The sequence below is a fragment of the Peromyscus californicus genome, unplaced genomic scaffold (assembly GCF_007827085.1).
Source record: "Peromyscus californicus insignis strain IS unplaced genomic scaffold, ASM782708v3 Scaffold_17__1_contigs__length_78620276, whole genome shotgun sequence".
Taxonomy (NCBI): Eukaryota; Metazoa; Chordata; class Mammalia; order Rodentia; family Cricetidae; genus Peromyscus; species Peromyscus californicus.
The window spans coordinates 42,019,911-42,042,275 of record NW_026294469.1 but is presented as its reverse complement, the minus strand read 5'-3'; the positions used below and the strand labels follow the sequence as shown (position 1 = coordinate 42,042,275).

Here is a 22,365-nt window from a genome sequence, read left to right as displayed (position 1 = left end):
GACCAGACAGCCCCATGGACCCTTCTGTCTCCACCTCTCCAGTGTCAGGATTATAGGAGTGCATTGTCAGACCTTTGAGCTGGGTGCTGGGGAACTGACTCAGGTCTTCTTGGCTTCAGATATACAACTCTTTATGCTTAAAAGATCTATAGTAGTTTATGGTCCTGCAAGAACTCCCAGTGGTAACATTATACACTGAAGATTTATTTATGTATGTTATGTATATGGATGTTTTGTCTGCATGTATGCACACCAGAGGAGAGCATCAGTACTCATGAGAGTACAATACAGATAGTTCAGACAGTTGTGAGCCACCAGGTAGGTGCTGGGAATTGAACTCAGGACCTCTGGAAGAGCAGCCAGTGCTGTTAAGCTGCTTTTAACCGCTGAGCCATTTCTCTGGCCCATATACTCAATTTTAAAATGAACTTTTAAAAAAGGTCATTGCTAAGATGTAATTTAATTTCCAAAAATGAATGATTTATCTTTGTCTTAGTTTTGAGACAAGGTCTTACTATGAATCCCTGGCTGGCCTGGAACTTGCTATCCAAACCAGGCTGGCTTCAAACTTATAGTGATCTTCCTGCCTCTGCCTCACAGGTGCTGAGATCCCAGGCATGAGTCACCATTATCAGCTAACAGATTTCTTGAGTAATATACCATCATATATGTTTGGTCTTTATTTAGTTAAAAAAAATTTAATTTGGCAAATCATGAAGTATTTAATGAGTATCAGCTAGTTTAATAATGGGTCAGGTGATTTACTACCCCATCAGATTAGAGATACGTGTCTAGTGAAATGTGAGAGCAGTTGTATTTGTGTTCTGTGCATATGTAGACATAATCTGTGCCTCCAGTAATTCTGAGAAAAACACGCATTCAAATACTTACTTTCATTTGTTTTTATTTAACTCAAAATAGCTAGGAACATAAAAACATTTTAAAAAGTATCTCTAATACTTCACCATTTAGTTAATTTTCACTTGATTACTTTATTTCTACCATAATTACACAATCAATCATAAAAACGTATCTTTAAAAGTTTGCAGCAGGCTATCTGTAGGTTTAGACTCTAATAAAAAATTCATGACATGGTACTTTCAATTGTAAATATTTTCTCCAACATTTAAATTTATGAAAATTCATACCCACAAGTAGGCTGTTCATCAGCACATATTCTCAGGTAGGACATACACTCCTGCTCTGTCACTAAGCAAAAGATGACCATCTGTGTGACATCCAGTGGAGAGACAGCATCAAACATCTAAATCACGTTAATCCATACATGATGTCAGTGAAGAGAACCACCAACCGCAGAGAAGCCTGTGGCAATACCATGAATGTACACCATGGAGGAAACCCAGACACAAACAGTCCATCTGCTCCTGCTGCAACCTCTTTCAACTCACATCTGACTCCCGCTGGCACAAGGACTTTGCAGTGTGACTCTAGTGTTTAAAGTGTGTACTTTCTATATGTAACGGCCTCTGGGACTTCATCAGGGCGCCAGCTGGTCTTCAGAGGAGCACTCATACTTTCCAATACTAGAGGAAAAAAATGGGAGGCCAGACTTCCGGTGTAGTGTCTTTCCAGAGGACTCTCAAGGATTGTGCCAACACCCCATTTCATCTCAAACACTGATGCGGGAAGCTAACCTGTCGCTGGGAGGGAACCCCAGGGTAATGGAAACTAAAATGCGTTCTGTTCTTCAATGTATCCTACTGCCAACATAACCAAATTTCCAGTCTGGTTTTTTTCCCTCACACTTAGCACAGTGGGTCCCAGGACTCTCCTCTGATGCCAACATCCCTGAATACAGTATCCCCCGCTGAGAAAATCTCATGGTGTAAAGACGGGTGTTGTCACGGTCTGAACAGAAGGCCACCAAAGTTGCTCAGTGTCAGCATGACTCCGGATCTGATTTCCAATTAGCAGACGGTGCAACTGGGACAGCGGCTGCCTCTGTCTGGTGACACTCGGTGCTCCTGAGTGTCCACCGTGCTCCACTGTGGCCTCCTCGTCCTGACTTCCCACGTTGGAGTCTCCCTTTCACTCAAACCATTAGCCTTGAACTGACGCTGCCCTGGTTCAGTTTCTAATTTTAAAAGCACCATTCTAATAGAAATGTCCCTGTTCTGAAGGAAGCTAGGACTGTGAATTTCCCCACTACCTAGAGCTATTGTGTCATGGAGCTTCAGTTAAGTCGGTAGAGAGATCGATTTTCTTGCCCTTGACACTGAAGCTCACTTCAGCTTCTTCCGGTCGGGTAGGGTCTCTACCTGGGCTGTAGATGAGAGTAAAATATTCCATGAAGAACCCCTTCGATGACCACATTTGGGAAATCTGAAAAAGAAAAGGGAAGCTGCTTATCTTAACGTGCACCGACAAGATACAGCTGTGTTTATGGACAGAGGGTTGGAGCCACCACACTCTCTGGAGTTCACGTGACCAAGTCGTGATCAGGAAAGAGGGTCAGAGATCAAGGCCACCGGTGTCAGAGGTCAGGGCTACTATTTGTGCATATTTACCCACGGACGAGGAGGGCTACCGTTTGTGCTTGTCAGCCAGAGGCCATTTTGGCTCCCACCAGGCGCTGCAGGACGGCTCGGCCAGATTTGTAGTGTTATCGATTCAGGGGCTGCTCTTCTAGTGGTTAATGCCGCTAGGCCCCAGCTCTTTATCTGGCTGTTTCCTCACAAGGAAGATGGATTACGCTGGCAATTCAATTTCTAACAAAAAAATCTCAATACACTTGAAAGAATTCCAAGATTTCTACTGGGAATACTTGGTTGTGTTTTTTTTTCCACTGAGGCTTACAGAACCAACTTAGTCCAAGTTGTCCTGTGTGTACTTATTGTGGGCACGCTCCGGAGAGTAGAGAGATGGGGTCTTGTCTTTGAACTCCAAAGGGCAAAATTCTAACAAGAGTCATCCTGTCGACCTTGAAAAACCAGCCTCACTTTCGTAGAAGGCACAAAGGCAACGCAGGGGTCCACACGGCCTGCTGAGCCAGTGTCTAGTGTGAGAGCAGGCGGGGCTTAGTGGGCTGTGCAGGGGGATCAATCTTCCCATGGCCCGGACGTTCAGGTTTAAGCTCCAACTGTACACAATTACGTCAGGAGTTAGGGGAAAGCTGAGCACTCTGAATAGTTATTATGCAAATGGACCAATAGCTTAATACTTCTTTTTCCTCCATCCATTCCCTATAGAGTAACTAGCATGTAAAGTCACGTACAAGGGAACTGGACTTCCTCAGAGGAAGGCTCCAGGGGACTATGAGGTGACAGTACAGGCTAGGGCAAGGAAACCCAGAAGGTTCTGAGTCCTCAGAGGAAGTGAGGCAGTAGACTGGTGTTCAGGCCAGGGGTACCACATCAGATCTACGAGGATCTCGTGGGAGTTTAGGCTTTATCTGAAATGTACTAGGGGTATTGAGGGATTTTAAGTAAAGGGAGACACAAAATTTTGAAAAGATGACGGACTGCCACACAGGGAATGGACTGAAGCATGCGTGAGGCGGACACAGATCAATTTGGTTACTGCTGTAGTTCAGAGGGAGATCCTGACACAGGACACAGAAAAGCGGATGGATTCTAGAGAAATGAAGGATGTGACCTGGTGGCAGACACAAATGACTAGTGGATAAAAGGGAGAGGCCAAGGATTAAGCCGGTTGGGCTGGTGTGTGCTTGGAATCCCAGGAATGGAAAGCAGAGGCAGGACCTGGAGTTCAAGGACAACCTGGATTATACAGTGAGACTCTGTCTCACAGAAGGGCTGAGAGAAAGGAGAAGGGAACAGAAATCATTGAAATCATCACAGGAGCTCCTTGGGGTTCTGTCTGACTAAGCCAGAGGGTTGTGGGAGAAGCTGAGGAAGGAGAGTGAGACAGAAGCCAATCATCTCTTCAGTTCGGGACCTGCTGAGTTTGGGACGCCTTTGAGCCCAGTCAAGGGCGAAGTCAAGTACAGAGCTGGATACACTGACTGGTTTACCTTAGCAAATGTTCACTGAAATGTCGCTGCATCCTGGATAGTCACTTCCCAGCTCTAGGGACACAGCTGAGCTGTTTTAACAGTGGTGAAGTGGATTTCACACCAACACCTTCCTTACGGGTTATTGAAAAGCTGGCATGAGAAACCAAGTTCATGGGCGTCCTGGCACACAGTAAATAGTTGGCCATTACCACATGCCATATACCCATCTAGTTACTGGAAATGTAAGTTACAGTCTCTGTCCAGGCCAGGAAAAAGGTGCTAGCAAGCAAATGATACAAATAAAATGTTTAAACAAATCTCTCTACTATGTGAATAGTGAGTTCTCTCTGGCTGATGACACTGGTTTTCTTTTTTCTTTCTTTCTTTTTTTTTTTTTTTTGGTTTTTTGAGACAGGGTTTCTCTGTGTAGCTTTGCATCTTTCCTGGAATTCACTCTGTAGACCAGGCTGGCCTCAAACTCACAGAGATCCGCCTGGCTCTGCTTCTCGAGTGCTGGGATTAAAGGCGTGTGCCACCACCGCCCGGCGACACTGGCTTTCTTTCTGAGTGTGTGCTTTCTGCTACACACACACACACACACACACACACACACACACACATTTTCACAGGACAGAGCTTTAAAAAGCCTCCAGTAGGCTATATATCTGCGTATTTGAAGAAATGGTCTAGCTGATTCTAATTTTAAATTTATTCCTCATACAGATATTAATAAATTCAACCACTGATTAATTCTCAATAAAATATCCAAACATATTTCATCCACGTGGCATACTGTTATCCTTTGCCATCTGAAATCTGAAAATCTACTTAAATACAGTTAATTTATACCATGAACATATTTAACTTACTTGGATTCAACGAAGTCCCATAAAACAATGAAAACCCCGTTATGAGTAATTAACTCTATACTGTGATGAATACGTCAGACAGAGGCTTAGAAGCAAGGACACAAAGCAGGGCACAGGAAAGGGAAAAAAGGCTCAGCCGCCTGAGCCAGTTTGAATGAGGTGCTGTAGGAGTCAGCTGTGAGGGTGTCCAGGAGAAAGCGGTCCCTGCACAGACAGCAGCCAGGGGGAGGCCCTCCAGAGGACATAGTCTGCAGCCATTTCTACTGAAGGAAGCCAACAGGGTGCTCGGAGACAAAGTGAACAGATGGGTGGGCCGGTCAGCCTAATGGTCAGTGATGGGATAAGTGGGCACTGCACCCGCCCCCACTCACTTGTTCCACTGCCCTTTGAACTTTAGATCCAGACTTCACCAAGGCTATGACTGAATACAATGTCCATCACTGCTTGATGTGCTCAGGGAACTGTTCTTTCCTTTGTCTCCCCTTGGGAGGTGACGGGAAGGAACACAATTTGGGATACATTTCTTGTCATTTTTACTGGCATTCCTCTATCTAGCGAACATTCTCTGTGGGCAACAATAACAACAGGACAAAGATGTATGGAGGCTGCTTGAAGGAGAGAGGGAGCAAAGCTTCAAAGCTGTGACATTCAACACGAGGCCTGGGAGCCGACAGGCCCACCAAGCATGCAGACAGAAGATTCAAGGAGGAAGCAGCAGGTGTCCTGGGGGTAGGGTTGGCAAGGCAAATGCCCTTGGGGTAGAGTCAGCAGGGCTGGCAGGGTCAGTAGGATGGGCAGGGCAGGTGCCCAGGGTGTGTGCAGAATGAATTGCAGAGTAGCTGGAACCAAGTAGAGTATGTGCGGAGAGATGATCTGGACTAGACCAGAGTTCTTGCAAACCACAGCAAGGGTCTGTGTTGCAAACACAATTCTGCCTCTCAGTTGCATGGGTGGGGTAGTTCAAGGCCATGAGCAGAAGACGATTCAGTGAAAAGCTCAGTGAGCAGCGTCCAGTCTTTGATGGGAAAGCCAGGGGTGAGACAGCGTTGGAAGGGAGAGAGAGAGTGGTCCAGCACATCTAAAGACGACAAAGAAGAGACTTGGCCAGAATGTTCAGTCACGTTGAGGATACCCAGGTCCTTGAAAAGGGTTGATTTGTATTTTCCAGAAAAATTAAGACAAAGGCCAAAACACATGCTTTTGAGGCTGTCGAGGGAGTTCTCTCTAGGGGCCAGAGACGGCTCACTGGGTAAGAGCACTGGCTGCTCTTTGTAGAGGACCTGGTTTGGTTCCTAGCATCCACATGGGGGCTCACAAACATCTACAACTCCTGTTTCAGGGGCCTCTGCAGGCCCACAGATGGTACATATACATATATGCAGCAAGATACTCATACATAAGGTAGAAAGAAATAAATCTTTAAAATCAAGGGTATTCTCTTGACTGTTGTTATCAAAAACTAAGAAGATAATGATCGGGTATTAGCCTGTTCTTTTTTTTTCCTTTGTGTGTGTGTGTGTGTGTGTGTGTGTGTGTGTGTGTGTGTGTGTGTGTGTATGCACATGCACATGTGTCCATGCATACAGAAGGTAGAAGTCAACCTCCAGTGTCGTTCTCAGGAGCTGTCCATCTTGCTTTTTGAGACAGGGTCTCAGTGACGGCCAGCACACTGATCAGCTAGGCTGGCTGGCCTGTGAGCTCTAGGGATCCTCCTGTACGTCTCCAAAGTGCTAGCTTACACGTGCACCATCGTGTCCAGCCTTTATTTTTTTTAATGTAGGTTCTGTAGGTGGAACTCAGAGTTGTATGCTTGAGTGACAATTTACCATAAAGCCATCTATCCAGTGTCAAGTATTAGCATACTCTAAAAAGATATTTAGGCAAAATGTCCAAAATGTAAAGACAACAGATGTAAATGAGAGTCAATAAATCTCAAGATTTCCACATTCAGTATTTACAGGAATAATGACTTCCACTCGCTAAAAGGCATCTTGACAACACTGTGTGGTACAGATAAAGTTTCTCTAAGGCCAGAGGAGCCTGATTTCCAAAACTGGGTCTGCTAAAATCTTAAGAATATAGCATGATTGTTGGCCACTGTACCTATTTCCTCCTGCCCGCCAAACCCATTAATTATAGTCACTCTCAAGTAGGATTTCCCTCATTGTGGTCAACACCAGCAAGTGACCAACAATACACACACCTTACTCTTCCCGTTTCCCACATTTGCCCTGACGCTGCTTCCCGGAAGGCTTCTCTGCTCTCCACCGTCAAAGTGTATAAGCTTAAAGAATGATCACAAAACCCACCACCCCCTACCTCCTCTCATTCCCACCAAACTCCTGGCTATTCCTGCCCAGTCATCACTCTGTTCTGCCCACTGCTGTGGGAACTCTGGACAGGTGCATGAAATATCTGAATAGAGACAATTCCAGGACAATTAGGTATGGAGCCACTTTTAAAAGACAATATGACTATTTCATCTAGACTAGGTTGTATTATATTTGCTAAACATAATATTTTAATACAACACCACCTAATATATTAATTATTATTCATATAAATATGTTAAATACAGGAAGCATTCCTAAAGAGGGGTAACTATGCTTCACTGAGAAGACATGCATAAAATGCCACCATAAAACCATATTCTTGCCGGGGGGTGGTGGTGGTGGCGGCGCATGCCTTTAATTCCAGCACTCGGGAGGCAGAGGCAGGCGAATCTCTGTGAGTTCAAGGCCAGCCTGGGCTACAGAGTGAGTTTCAGGACAGGCTCCAAAGCTACACAGAGAAACCCTGTCTCGAAAAACCAAAAAAAAAAAAAAAAAAATTCTTGACAGTCAAGGCAACTCTCTGAGCAGGGTCAGAGGAGTCTCTTCGTGAGCTATGTCTGCGTCCTGGCCACCTTTCCTTTACTGGTAGGTAAGCAGGTCATCTGACTACGAGTCCCATGCTACAGACAGCAGTCCCCTCTCTCTCCAGCTTGTGGGAAGGTTGTGTTGACAGAAACAATGCTTTATCTATGCTTTCTTATGGCTTGGTATTTGTGATTCTCAGAGGTCGGAGACCTGTTAGGCTAACAGCAAAGGAGAAAAAACCTGGGCCTCAAATGGTCCTCCTGAGCCTGGTAAGTCAACAACATCCTTGAGTCGGAATTTTCCCCTTTAGCCAATGATAGTACCCGCTGAGCCTATTTTATAAGGCCGCTTGCAAATGAAATGAGATGATGTCTGAGAATGTCCTCCGGGAACATTATATAGGAGAACACTTTGAGAAGGGCCCTAGGGAACTAGATCCGAAAAAGGACGCATGTTAAAATATCGATTATGGTTACACTTAAATCAATTTGTTGTAATAAAAATATACAACTTAAAAATATATAATCTACCATCAAAAACACTGAAACCTAATTGTAGACTCGGGTATACTTGCAATGCATGCACACGGCTTTTGGAAGGAAACATTTTTAAGAAAGACCAGAACCTTCAACCTGAACTCTACATCTAGATTAAAAATAAGCAGTAGTCTAAAAAAAAAAATCACAGAAAAGAAAGAAAAATAAATACTTTTATCCCTTCTTTCTCTAATTCAAAATAGGCTAGGAAGAGAGAAAGAAAAATTACATTTCCTCCTGAAAGGCCGGCCCCAATTAAAATTCTAAATGTCTCTTACACCAAGAGCACTGGTTTATTGGCAGATGATTAAGCCCTGGACCGATGTCACTCTGGTAGACCCGTATTACAAACGTGGTGTATGTGGTGCAGGGGGCAGATCAGTAAAGAGCTGTTAGCAGATGACAGGTTTGATTACCGCTGGCTGCAGGCAAGACGTATGGATCCCCGAGGAACAGCAGCACCGGCTGGTGGGACAGCTTGCTAGAAAGGTCAAAACCAGGCATGTCAGCATCAGGGGACGATGGTAAACAGAAAACACTACAAACTAGCTTTGAGGGGATCAAACTGCTGTGTGGGATGTCTCCAGGTCTCTGCATCTACCAGTTGTGGGTGAATAACAGCAAACACACAGATGGAAATCGTGGGCGCTGCGCTTGCCTTCTGAATATTTCTCTCTGGGATATGAGACAGACACTCATCGGGGCAGTAAATACCACTGCTGGAAAGACCTCTCTGAAACTCCGTGATTTGATCGTAAGTTAAGACAGTATTCTTAATACTTGCATGAAGCCACGTGGGGCTCTTAATCCTTTTCATTCCTAATCATGAGCAATTAACCCTGCAACTTCCCATCAAATATTTATCATCTTAAAACCAATATCCACCAAAGGTTTCCAGGAGAAACACGACTTTAAACAGTTACACCATGGGTAGTTAGACGTTGAACAAACTACAGTTCTATTATTGATCTCGGTAACTTCTTGTTGGTTGCTATTAGTTCTTACCTCGACTCCTCAGATTCCGTCTCATCAAAAGATCTGAAATTTTTATAAAAGAAAAGGAAAAGAAAAACAATTAAGTTGGGCCAACATTTATGCCAACAAAGCAAAAGTTAGTATACTTAGCACTGAACTGGGGAAACCAACAGAAAAGTTGAGGGTTTGTACTAGCCACAACACGGCTGATAATACATAATAAGACATCTTCAGCCTGGAAGACACTGAGCATCTCAAATTTTCCTTAAGATCTTTTAAAAATCATATGGCCTTATTACTATTTGGGGGCTGGGATGGAAGTAAGAAGACCCCATTCACTGTAATTGTTAACGTCTCTGTGCAAAACTCAAGAGCATCTATGAACCTGCCCTCCCAGGAAACACGAATACAAAGGTTGGGACAGAGCACACTGGTCACAGAGATCACTGGGTGAGTGTGGAATAGAATTCAGGCTGTGGGATGAGTGGTCTTGGGTCAACAGCACTGAGGAGGGGCGGTGAAAGGTGTCTACTGCCCTGCATTCCGCAGACAGCTCACGTCTAACCTGATCTCAGGAAAGGGCTGCAGGCAGAGGGAAAGGCTGGGTGAAGTCTTTTACCCTGCTGGATTTCTGTTGCCTTCTGTCTCTGTGGATCGACTGACTGGGCAGGGGTGTGGCTGACTGCATTCAGAGGCTAGCTCAGCCCAGCTTGCTCCAGATTTCAGCCTTTAGAAGAACTGTCTCTAGCTGCTGGCGATGTTACACCTCTAGTTCCATGGTCAACAGGGCCTGGGGACTACAGCCCATCAGTTCCGAGTTCCTCAGGGGGAAGTAGTGGTCAAAGAAAGAAGCCCTCCATGGAAGGCCTGGGTTCTGCCACTTGCATGGCTTGGGAAAGGCACTTAATTAAATACTGTGTCTCTGAGCAACAACCAAATGAGGGGTGTTGGATCAACGATCTCTAAAGTCATCGATAGCTTTAAAACTATATGAATACAGGGACTGGAGAGATGATGGTTCAGTGGTTAGGAGTACTTGCTGCTCTTCTACAGGACCTGAATTTGGATCTCAGCACCTATGTCAGGGAACTCACAACTGCCTGTAACTCAAGCTCTGGTGGATCTGATGCCCTCTTCTGGATTCCACAGGCACCTCCCCACCACCACCACCTTCAAGGCACACACAAGCATACACATAAATAATAAAAGCATGTGTCTTTAAAAAGCTATATGAATATGTGTACTTGGCATAAGTCAAGGGACTGTCCTTGATTGCACTCTGGATTCATAATTACCATCTGCAACACTAAGTGACGCCATCACTTAAGAGGTTAGTGCCTTGTGCCTAAGCATGGGTTTACCTGGACCGTTTGCTGCAAGATGGAGGTGAAGGCTTGGGAGGAATTCCTCTCACTATAAGCAGAGGGATATGAGAGAGAGTGCCGCCTCAACTAAGAGCTTAGATGTGGCCAGCTTGCCAGGTGGCACCGCTCTGGGATATTTGTTAGGACAGTCAGTTACTGAAGAGTAACTTAAAATGCGCGCCCACAATGCAAACAGCAGTTCTTACCCACAGCTTTCTGCCTTTGGGAGAGAGGGCAAGTGTCTCACGTTGAGGAAATCAAGGAAGAGTTTGGGAAGTTCTTCGTTTTCCAAAATGACAGCCTGTGGAAGCAGAAAACAGAATTAGAGATGGAAGGGAAGTCTGTCAGACCATCAATCAAAGGAGCGCTATCAAAAAGTCATAACTGTCCATCAAAGTCACTACCAGTAACACTCCTCACAACTGATACGAGGAGCGGTCCCCCTTCCAGCCACCGTGGATTCAGGCTGATGCATATGCTATACGGCATGCACACACCCTGCACTTTTTATCCAGTACTCCTTCACGGTAGATTTACAGAAGTGTCTCCTACCTTCAGATGCTCACTATTGGACAAGACATTGGGGAAGCACCAGACATGGTCCCTGCCTTTACAGAGACTCTGACCCATCCTGAACAGTCCAACCCCAGGCATATCAGATACACAAATCAAATTTTCCTATTGAGTGATAAAGCATTACATTTCCATCACAGGCCACTGCCCCTTAGAAATACTGCAGGTTTTCCATCTAGAAGATTTAGTCTAACCCCTTAGTGATCACCTGTTTCTGCACTAGGATCCCTTGACATTTATTGCCATCTGGACAGCTCCACTTAAAGGGTCAGTGACAACTTTACCGCTAAGTGTAAATCAGGGTATATATTGAAAAAAATCTATAAAGTTCTTCCACTTAAATAGCTCTGCTAAAGAGCTGGCATAATAACATAAATGTGTCAGCATGCTGAGATCCAAATTATGCAACATGGAGGAGAAACCTGCGGAGGCTACGGAGTGCATTTTCATATTTATGCATTTTTAAAAGAATCTGCCAACGTGTGTTAACAGATTACACATTTGGTACCTGCTCCTCTCTCCACTAAAGACAGGGAGGGAAAAGCACCAAACACTATGGAACTGCTCTTTTGCTTGTCTTTTGAAAGAAGGGTCTACAATCTGGCCCAGGCTGGCTCTGAATTCACAGCAGTCCTCTTGCCTCGGTCTCCTCAGTGTGGGGACTATAGTCAGGAATGGCCATGCTTCACTAGTATAACTGTTAAGGGTCTGCTTAAACAACACACCATGGGTGGTATTCCCCCCAATAAGTGTACGTAATCTAAAGAATAATGGAAATTAATGAAATATTATCTGACAGCATCTTAGGAACAGCTGTCTAACTGGTGCAGAAGATACAGAACAAATAAAAAATTGGGTCATAGTGTAAGTGCTTCTGTGCATTGAAGGCATACCATCATCCTTACACTGAGTTGCCTCATTTCTCACAGGCGTGGAATCCTACTGCCCATTTCAGATCACGTACATGGATTAGGGCTACATAGGCTGCCAGGCCTGCATATGCATTGCAATGTCCAATTCTCCTGCTATTCAGGTCCCAGAGACAGCCCATCTGGAAGGTTAGGGTGTCCGGGCTGTCACCATCCCTCACAGAGTCCACTCTACCAGAAAGATCTTAAGGAATAAAAAAAAAAAGAGAGAAGATAGAAAAGTGATGGGGAATTCTACTCTACTCATGAAATAAAACTGACTGGGTACTTGTTATACCAGGGCCTGAGATGTGGCAGTGAATAGAGTGGGTTCAATGGAGTATGGGATAAAGAGTAAGTACACACACAATTCCAGCAACTTAAAGTACAAAGACAGTTAAGATCCTGCACACCACTCTCCAAATGTTTTCTCTTCCATTGGTCCATCCATGCACACACCCCTCCTTCATCTCAGGTATAATATTCTTTTCCTAACTGTGCAAGCAAAAAACCAAAAACTCGAGAAAGCAAAGGAGGAAAGAGCCCCTCTGTCCACAGATATCATTTCCTACATTTCAGTTCATTCCTTTCAAATTGTTTGACATTTATCTCAAATCCTACCTACTCAATGGACTTTTTGACTATCCAGAGATCATTCGCTCTGAGAGTCCAAGAAGTCCCAGAAGTTTTTGCCACGGCAAAGGCTGCAAGGACTACTAAGATAGTTCTAGATGTTTGCTTAGCAGGACGGCATAATACCCATTTGAATAACAAAACTTAAGGTTGTGATGAATATGGAACAATTTGCCCCAGAAATAATTCTAACTACTTGTATAGGTGGTAGCCTTCAGATTTAAAAAAAAATAAAATAGGGGCGGGTGCAACATTCTTATCTCCTCCCCTACCTTTTTAAAATAAATTAAATCAATAAGAAGTGTGGGGCACTTTTAATGACTCGAACTACTTAATTTCCAGGCTCTTTAGACGTATCATCCATCACTGCAGTATGGAGGAAGACATCTCTTGAGTGTTCAGGGGGCTCCTTTGGTTTTATTAATGCAAGATTTAGGGAATTTTAACAAGGTGAATTGTTTATTTGCCTTGACAGATTGGCTTACAATGCACTGGCTACATCCTCAGCATGATCATTAATGACAAAAGACAGGCAAAAAGCTGTTTACACTGCACACAGGGACGGGAATTAATCCTGCTCCCTCTCCCTGGAGCTCTCCAAACAGATGACCACATTGTTTTAGGTAAGACATCCTGGCAGAAAGAAATACAGAAAACTCTAGAAACTTACGAGCATCTATTTGTTGTTCCCTGAATATTCTCAATTAATATTTTCCAGAAAACAATGATCAAGCTGCTTGGTAGGGTTGAGTGTTATAAAGAAAACAGTACCCGAGTGTACTGGGGGTGTTGGGAAGGCTTTCCGTTACGTGGTCAGGAATGTTTCCTGAGGTCTGTTAGGAAACCTTGCACACATAAAAAGAATTAATACTCTAGTCCAAACAAAGATGAAGAATTCACCTAATTTAATATAATATGTACAAATGAAACAACTGTCATTAATTAGTACAGAGATGCCAAATAGGAATTACATTAGTTCAACTCAGTCTCTGGGGCCATAAACACATGACCTCATGCAGGAGACAGAACAGCAAGTGGGGCCTCCCAGCTGTTCCATTTCCATCTTTATTCCTTGAAATGCTCTCGGCTGCAGGAGCAACCATCCCTTTTCGAAGCCACACCCTGACTCATCCCACATCTTCAGAACCCATCTGGTTTTAATCACCCAACTTTATTCTCCAGATAAGTTCCTAATTGTATAGCAAATCGCATTTTAAAATATGAAATCATGTTGCCGTTGGTTTGGATTGCTGGTCTTTGTTAGTTTTTTGGTGGTATTCATTTTTTTTATTCTCAAGGCAGTGTGGGGCACAGGGCACACGGCTTTTATAGTCAGACTTGGTCTGCATCCTTCCTCCTTATACTGGGGTTCTTGTGAAGATTCAAGGAGACATCCCCAGGAGTTATTTGGTATACAACTAGCATGTGTATAACACACACACACACACACTTTCAGAGGAGGTGGTACGGACCCCTGACAGCCCGGCAGAGGATACCTTCCTTTATCGAGGCTGTAGCAATCATGTTGCTGAGCATTCATACTTGGCCTGGAACCTGACACACAGACCAGTGCTGTTCACAAGCTTCCCAAAAGATGCCCTGGCTTCCTGTGTGGGGTCTACCTCTCTGTCAAACAGGACCTGGCTGAAGCGTGCACTTCCTTCTCCTCAGTGTCTTTAGCTCTGGACTATGGTTGAAAAATATTTGTCTAGGGGCTGGAGAGATGGCTCAGTGGTTAAGAGTACTGGCTGTTCTTCCAAAGGACCTGGGTTCGATTCCCAGCACCCACATGGCAGCTCACAACTGTCTGTAGCTCCAAGATCTGACACCCTCACATAGACATACACGTAGGCAAAATACCAATGCACATAAAATAAAAATAAATAAATTAAAAAAATATTTGTCTAAGCAGCGAAATCACCATGGTAAAGGATTCTTCCTGACAGACAAAAATCTACTATTCACTAGTTCTAGGAAGCAGTCTATGTTCACTGCTTCTGTGTTGTGTGTCTTCTACATACGACTCAAAGGTGTAACAATTAGTGGTGCGTAGGGTTCCCCAACCTGAGGAACCAGTAGGGAAAACATGATTTGGAACTCTTCAAGTATAGCTGGTGAAGCCTAGACCCCCACACTTATCCAGTAAGGAGTATTTCGGTGGTGGGATGGTGCCAAGTCCCAGGTCCAGAGCTGCCTAACTGACATCCAAAAGTCCCTGAGGGTGGGGTTTCCATGCTGCTCGCCCATCCCTGCAAAGCTGGCATGTGAGGCCCGACAAATAATTTATGAAGGAAGAGAGTGTAACTCAAAATGAAGTGGACAAAATGAGAGAAAAGCCTAGAAACAAATCCCATTGAATTTTACAGGCCTCAGTGCGGAGTAAAATACTGTAAGAGGCACAATTAATCACAGATCCAAGACCAGAGAGAGCAGCTGCTTCCATGCAAGTGCTGTGGGTCTCCAGTGGTGGGTCAGCAGGAACGGTTTCTTCTACAAGCTGTCAAGAGGGCTGAAGTATCCTCCCACCCCACTCAGCACAATTGCCTTGGCCCCTATAATCCAAGAAAGGGAAAGAATACTCTGAGGAAGAGCCAGAGGTAACAATGACAATAACTTAAAAAATTCTTGTTTCCACAGAAGTAGGCTGCTCAAACAAGGAGAGACGGTAGGGGGCCAGGGGAGAGAGCGCCAACTCTTCCATCTCGAAGGGGAACTGGTAACTCAGCATGTTCAAAGCAAGTCTGTCCCGGTGTGGTAATAGACTGGTAACTCAGCACGTTCAAAGTCTGTCCTGGTAGGGATGGAAGACGTCTACCTCTAACTGAAGCCTGTTCAGTGAAACTTGGAGAATGGCCCATGTGTGGGAAAGGAAACACCATAGAGCTTTTAAATGATTAGGGCCCTTTAACATACGTGCAGCGGGAGACCCTACAGATGAACTGCAGATGCACCTTCTTCTCTTATCTGGTTTATCACTTAGGAATATGTGTCGAATACATGCATGTGAATAAGATGACACACGAAATGGAATTAAATCAAGCAGCTGTACTGAGTGTACAATGTACTGTGACACACATGGATGTCACTGCATCTAATAAACATTAAATATTCAAACTCCAGTAAATATTAACACTGGTCAATTAAACATGCTTTGTAAAACTTTATTATTTTCCCATACACAGTGTTCAATAAGTGTGTGTGTGGGGTGGGGAGTGGATCTCATACTCTATAAAATCATTTGCAAAAACTTGTCTGAACGGGACAGAAGAACAACAGCCTTGGTGCCGCAGCCTCGCCAGCCCCGTGTTTACTCCAGAAATGTCGTTTTTATTGAAAAGGTGCAATTATCATCATGTAACACAAATCACAAAACCCCGATTTTTCCACCTTATCAGCTTTGTAAAATCGCGGTCCCAGAGGGTGCCATTGATTAGCTGCACATGTTCCTTCTGTGGCATCCCAAATACTTAATTGTCAGTTATCTTTTCTTCTGCAGTAAGTAAAATGTGCTCACAAAATTACAGAGGGACCTGTTCTGCCTTAACCTCTGCGAGATGCCATCACGCGGCAGAAAACACTGGTAAAATATCACAGGATAGCACTGTCCGACAAGAGGGACGTATAAACACTGTAATGATTTCCCACGAGTTTCCATTTTAGAAAATTGTCACTAAAGCCAGCATAAATGGTGACACGTCTCCACTGAGGACACGGCGAAATCGAACGCTGGCATTCTAGTTAGGGCCAGGCCTACCCGGCAGCCAATTATAACAGGAAGGGAACATCTTGAAAGCTCGGATGAGCCCACACGGCTAACCTCCCGTGATCGCGGCACAGAACACTGTCGTTTCCATGTGTGATCTTTTTTTTCTCATCTTTTCAGAACATGAAACACATATGCACACGCACACATGCATAGACAGCATGTACAGTATGAGGTTGCTTCAAACCGCATGCATGCTCCCCCTCTCAGGTTGTTAGGGACTTGCAGGGGACCTCTTTGTCACAGAAGTCAAGAGGTTTTCCGGGAGTCCTGTGAGTGCTTCCAGGCCATCTAGTTTGGTTTGGAATGTCCGATTTGGGTAGTGACAAAGTTCACCATGACAGTTTTTCTTCTCCCGTCGACGAAAGAAGCTTCCTCTCATACCTACTTCAGAGGAGCCGCTGAGAACAGGGAGGGAGAAAAATCAATACCGCCTCACAGCAGTCAGTGGGCCTCAGTGTCGCCGTCCTCGGGGACCCAAGCCTACAAGCTCGTGGCGGCTCTGCGGTCCTCAGTCTCCCACTTAGCCACCTCCTGGCACTTGGTCACAATTCACACAATGAGCCTGCAACCATCTAAAAACTAAAAAGCGGGTGCACTGCTGAAGACCCCGTCGCCCTGCACATTCTTTGTTTTGATGTGACCCCCCCGCCCCCCGGGGCATGTCTAGCCTGTGCCTTGGCAAAACTTGTGTTACTTACAGAATTCAAACAGCTGTCTGCTAAGGTTTCCTAGAGCTTTGTAGACTATCGTATAAAAGAAAAAAAAAAATCCAGGACCTACATGGAAAGTTGAATGCCAAGAAGAGCCTATTTAAGGAGTGAAGAATCTGTAAAGAAATAATGTGATTTGGCTTAAGAAATTTTGAAAAGAAATCCTTAAAATTATTTCATTAAAAGTGCATTGCATTTTAATTGTGAGTGTGTGTGTGTGTGTGTGTGTGTGTGTGTGTGTGATGAGAATGGAAAGCAGAGGATAATGTCCAGGAGTCAGCTGTCTCCTTCCAACCTGTGAACCCCTGAGGTCAAACTCATGTCAAGATTGGTGGCAGGTGCCTATACCCACTGACCCATCCTGCTGGACTAAACCTTTTTTAAAGACAAGGTCTTGCTACATATCCTAGGCTAGTCTGGAACTCACTATTCAACTCAAGCTTGTCTTGAACTCTTGATTCTTCCGTTTTTACCTTCTGAGGGTTGGGAGTACAGGTGTGTGCCACTCTGCCTGGCAGAATATGATTTTTGATGTGGTTAAAAGACTAATCATGGCCAGGGGGTACATAGTGTTCATCCCAAAACTCTGGGGGGCAGAGGCAGATTTATCTCTGTGGGTTCAAGGCCACTGTGGTCAAGACAGAGAGATCCAAGTCAGCCAGGGCTATCTAGTGAGGCTTTGTCTCAAAAATATTGACTACTAAAGTAGAAACCACCTTTTGGGCTACTTTGGTATCAGAGCTTTTGCTCTGTGTGTTCCTGCATTATCTACCTCTATAAACACATTTGTCTCTATCATGTGTAAGCATAGTGCTGGGTGGAGACAGGTGTTTAGTCGAAAAGACACTGTGCTGCCTTCCCAGGGCTTATCTTTTGGTGCTGAAGTGGACGGCGTCCCTGCAATTACAGAAAATGAACGTGAAATTGCAAGCAGGGTTAGTACCGTGAAAGGAAGCAGCTAGTCTCCTTGATCATTAGTAACCAAATGCTCTTAATAAACTGTGGGGAGACGGACAGCTTCCCCGGGGAAGGGACTCTGGAGCTGAGAGCTGAATGAGCTAGTAAGAGTAAGGAGAATAGGATATTCCAAATGCAAACATGGCTTCTTCAAAGGCCTGTGGAAGGTAAGAACATATGAGAAAGTGTCCAGGAAAAATAGTGATGCTCAACAATAAAATGGAGACCAGTAGCTAGAGAAGCTGGTAGGCCTTCTCGGTTATGCGAGGGACTTCTTAGTGGACATGAGGGCCTGTGAGTAATTTTAAATGGATGGTGGGTATGATACCTAGGTATGTATGATAGGATCAGATTTATATCTTAACTGCAACTGGAGCAACAGTAGCATTCTTCAGATGGAAAGGGTCATGAACTCAATCCTTCTTTCGCTATCCCTAAATGCTCCTTAAATGATCTGGTTGTGTGTGTGTGTGTATGTGTGTGTATGTGTGTGTGTGTGTGTGTGTGTGTGTGTGTGTGTGTGTGTGTGTGTGTGTACACACGCATTTGCTCTCATGGCTGTTTATTCTCATCTGTGTTTTAATATTAGGGTTCATGAACTCAGCTTTAGCAGGACTTTATCTGCGGGAATCCACTGCGGGTCAAGTTCAACATAAGTCCTCCCTTCCACCATTAAGAGCTCTTCCAGAGAGCCAGGCAGATCTCTGTGAGTTTGAGGCCAGCCTGGCTCTACAGAGTGAGTTCCAGGACAGGCACCAAAACTACACAGAGAAACCCTGTCTCGAGAAAAAAACAAAAACAAAAACAAAAAACAAAACAAGCTCTTCCAGAGGTTCTGAGTCCATTCCCAGCACTGACATACAGCTCACAATTGTCTATAACTGTGGTCCCATGGGATCAGATGCCCTCTTCTGGTGTGAAAAACATACATACACATAAAATAAATAAAAAGAAAAAAAAAATCTTTTTCCCCCTGCAGGGGGTAGTGGTTAATTGTAACTGAGTTTTCTTGAAGTATTTTGTTTTTCCAATATTTTTGTTGTATTTATAAATTTAATTCACCCCACAGATAAAGACAGCCTCTGGAATTGAAAAAGACATTCCTTTCTTTGGATTTAAAATTTATCTTAACGTCTCAACTAATTTGTACTTGTATATAAAGAATTCCAGAAGCATCGACTGGAGAGAGGAAAGATGGCCCAGTGGTTGAGTGTTGGCTGCTTTACGGAGGATCTGAGTTTGGTTTCCAGCACCCAGGTCAGGCAGCTCACAGCTTTCTGCAACGCCAGCTCCAGAGGAAGAGAGGCCTCTGGCTTCTTCAGGTACCTGCCCTCAAGCGCACATATCCACATACAGACACACACCCCTACACATAATTAAAAGTAATAAAAATAAATAAAATCCCAGAAAAGAAATGAATGTCATTCATTTCTCTTATATATTAAATACACTGAAAACAAAGCAAAGCAAACAGATTTGGCCTCAAAACAATTCAATACCAATTAGACAACTTCTGGCCCGCCTAATTTTTTTTTTTTTAAGTATGGGGATGTAGCTCAGTGGCAGAGCACTTTTCTAGTGTATACATGAGGCTCTCGGGGAAGAAAAAAATGATATATTGCATATATTTAATCCATTTTAATTACCCAACATGTTGAATGAGAATGTGCTTTGACTATGGACTCTAGAAAACATTTTATGTGGCATTTTCTTGATGATACAAGAAAAACAAACAAGCAAACAAACTCTAACACAATATAAACCAGGTACTTACCTGTCGGTCAAAAACCAAGGTCTGGGGACTAATCCATTTGAGTAAAACTGTGTGTTACTAAGCAAACCAAAGCCTGCTTAGCAAATCAAATTATGTAGTCAGGCACTAATTTAAATACAAATTATATACCACGTTAATGGAAGTGCTGTCCTATTATTTTAAACAGTAATCACAACTGGACTTGCAAGATGTTGCCTGAGGGAGGCCTTAGTGGACTAGATTTTAATGAAAGATTTATAATTAGTATAGCCCACGGGTGGTGATGAATTGATTTTTTTTTAACTGCTTGAAAACAATTTGCTCACTTACATCTCTCACACACTTCTCCAACACTTACGCCTTTGGTTTACTTAGCCATTCTCTTCTTTTACAACTTGATCCCGCTCCATCACAGCGGAATCAGCACAATCCAGAACGACTGGGCCTTCCTGGGTGCACACATCCCTACTCTACTGCACTGTAGCTAAGAGGATTTCATAGGCTAATGTCGATTGTTTTTAAAAAAACAAAGGGTTCTAATGCCATTTTCTATCCATATAATTACAACCCCAGCTGTATGTCACTCAGTTAAACAATACGATGGCTAGACGTGTAATTAGTTTTACATGAAATTAAGAACCCTTGATGAGCAAAGCTCATTAGTGGGAACACAACAGAAAGTGACTTGAGCGTGACATGTGACTCAATTCAGGAACCGGAGCAAGTCCTCAGAGAAACAATACAAGCAGTGGAAAGTGGCCATGGTGGGATTGGCTCCTAGGTCTAGAACCAAAAGCTAATCTGCGAAGGAGACCATCAAAAAGGGCGTGAGAAGGTACTCAGTCTCTTTGCAACCATGAAAAATCAGTCAGTGAAATGGTTCACATCAAACACACGGACACCAAGGCGGGGCAGAATGCAGTAATAAGCCAGACGACACTGGAGCCCTCTCTGTAAAGGGATGGCAATGGCCACAAAGGAAGTGGGAGAGATCAGCGCACGTATGTCCTCAGAATGAACAGCCAGGCCCCAGCAGTCACGTTTTTACTCATCTCTCCAGCCTCTTCCCTTCCACCTCCTGCTGGAACATGGACTGATCGTTAAGATCAGCTTTGATTCCCCGGTCCCGAGACAAGGGAGGGAAGCATAAAATAATGGTAATCTAGGATGATCTTGAGCCAATGAAGCAAGCCTTACAATTCTTTACTGCTGCACTGCCCAACAGTTGAGAGGGGGCCTTCAATTGTTGTGGAACCCGTTTATTTTGGTTGCTGTCTGTGCCACCGCAGGCTATTAAGTTTGCTGTTGGCCCCTAGACGACTGAATGGACAGACGGACGGACGAACGGACGGACGGAGAATCCTGATAGTGTATTTAACTTACTACTTCGAGTAAGAATATTTGGAGGGGGAACACCAACTTTGATATTGCATTTTAACTTAATTCTTTAAAAATAGCATAGGGAAAAAAAAGAGAGAGAGAGACTCAGTTCACACAAACCTTGTACTTTATAAAAAGCAAGAAAATGACCTCTAGGTGAAAAACATGTGTGCCTGACTCAACAGGTGTTAAGAACACATACTGGAAGACAAAGAAGTCGAGCTCACAGTTAATGGCATGAAACTGAGCAAAGAAAAATGGAAGCTGATGAGCTGGGAGCACATCCTCCCAGATAGGCCTTTAAAACAGCATGGGTGGTCCCCCAGGAAATGCTGTTTCTTTACATTTCTCTCCCTAGGATTATCCAAACCCTGTAGAGAATGACCTCAGGGAATGCACCTGTGCTGTCTGCATGAAGACAATACACATCTTATTTAACAGATCTTTCCAATCATAACATTTATGATCTTTTAACAGCTTTCTACCAATAGCAATAAAAGGGGATAAGAAGAGCTGGGCGGTGGTGGCACACGCCTTTAATCCCAGCACTCGGGAGGCAGAGCCAGGAGGATCTCTGTGAGTTCAAGGCCAGCCTAGTCTACAGAGTAAGATCCAGGACAGGCACCAAAACTACACAGAGAAACCCTATCTCAAAAAAACAACAACAAACAAACAAAAAACAAAAAGGGGGGAGGGATAAGGACATTAATATTCTAGTACGTTATACACACACACATACACATGTATCTTCAAGCATAAAATTTGTATCTTAAAGACTATGGGTGAGTTTAAGAGAGAAATAACTTACTAAATAAAGAGAAGAAGAAAAAATAAAACTAAAAAGTGAAGTTGTTGTGGGATATTGCTGTGATTGGTATAATAAAAAGCTGAACAGCCAATAGCTAGGCAGCCAATAGCTAGAGGTATAGGTGGAACTTCCGGGCAGACAGAGAACTCTGGGAAGAAGAAAGGTCTCAAGAGTCACTCAGAGGAAGCAGGATAGGCAGTACAGAGATGAGGTAATGCCACATGGCAGAATGTAGATTAATATAAATGGGTTAATTTAAATTACTAGAGCTAGTTGAGAACAAGCCTAAGCTAAGGCTG

At 43.9% G+C, this 22,365-nt stretch overlaps 1 protein-coding gene across 5 annotated transcripts in view; it reads right to left on the bottom strand.

Moving 5' to 3' along the window:
* Window positions 1-887: 887 nt before the first annotated feature.
* Snx24 (sorting nexin 24) overlaps window positions 888-22,365 on the bottom strand; it is a 151,827-nt gene continuing 130,349 nt past the window's right edge. For 4 of the 5 annotated variants that reach the window (XM_052742189.1, XM_052742190.1, XM_052742191.1 and 1 more), the window contains 4 exons: window positions 10,785-10,879; window positions 9,245-9,277; window positions 8,656-8,720; window positions 888-2,343 (listed from right to left, as the gene is read on the bottom strand). In XM_052742189.1, the coding sequence (XP_052598149.1) occupies window positions 2,276-2,343; window positions 8,656-8,720; window positions 9,245-9,277; window positions 10,785-10,879 (261 nt within the window). In that variant the 3' untranslated portion in view covers window positions 888-2,275. Of the gene's footprint in view, window positions 2,344-8,517; window positions 8,721-9,244; window positions 9,278-10,784; window positions 10,880-22,365 lie in introns of all 5 variants that reach the window. The other variant, XR_008219185.1, reaches the window with a different exon arrangement.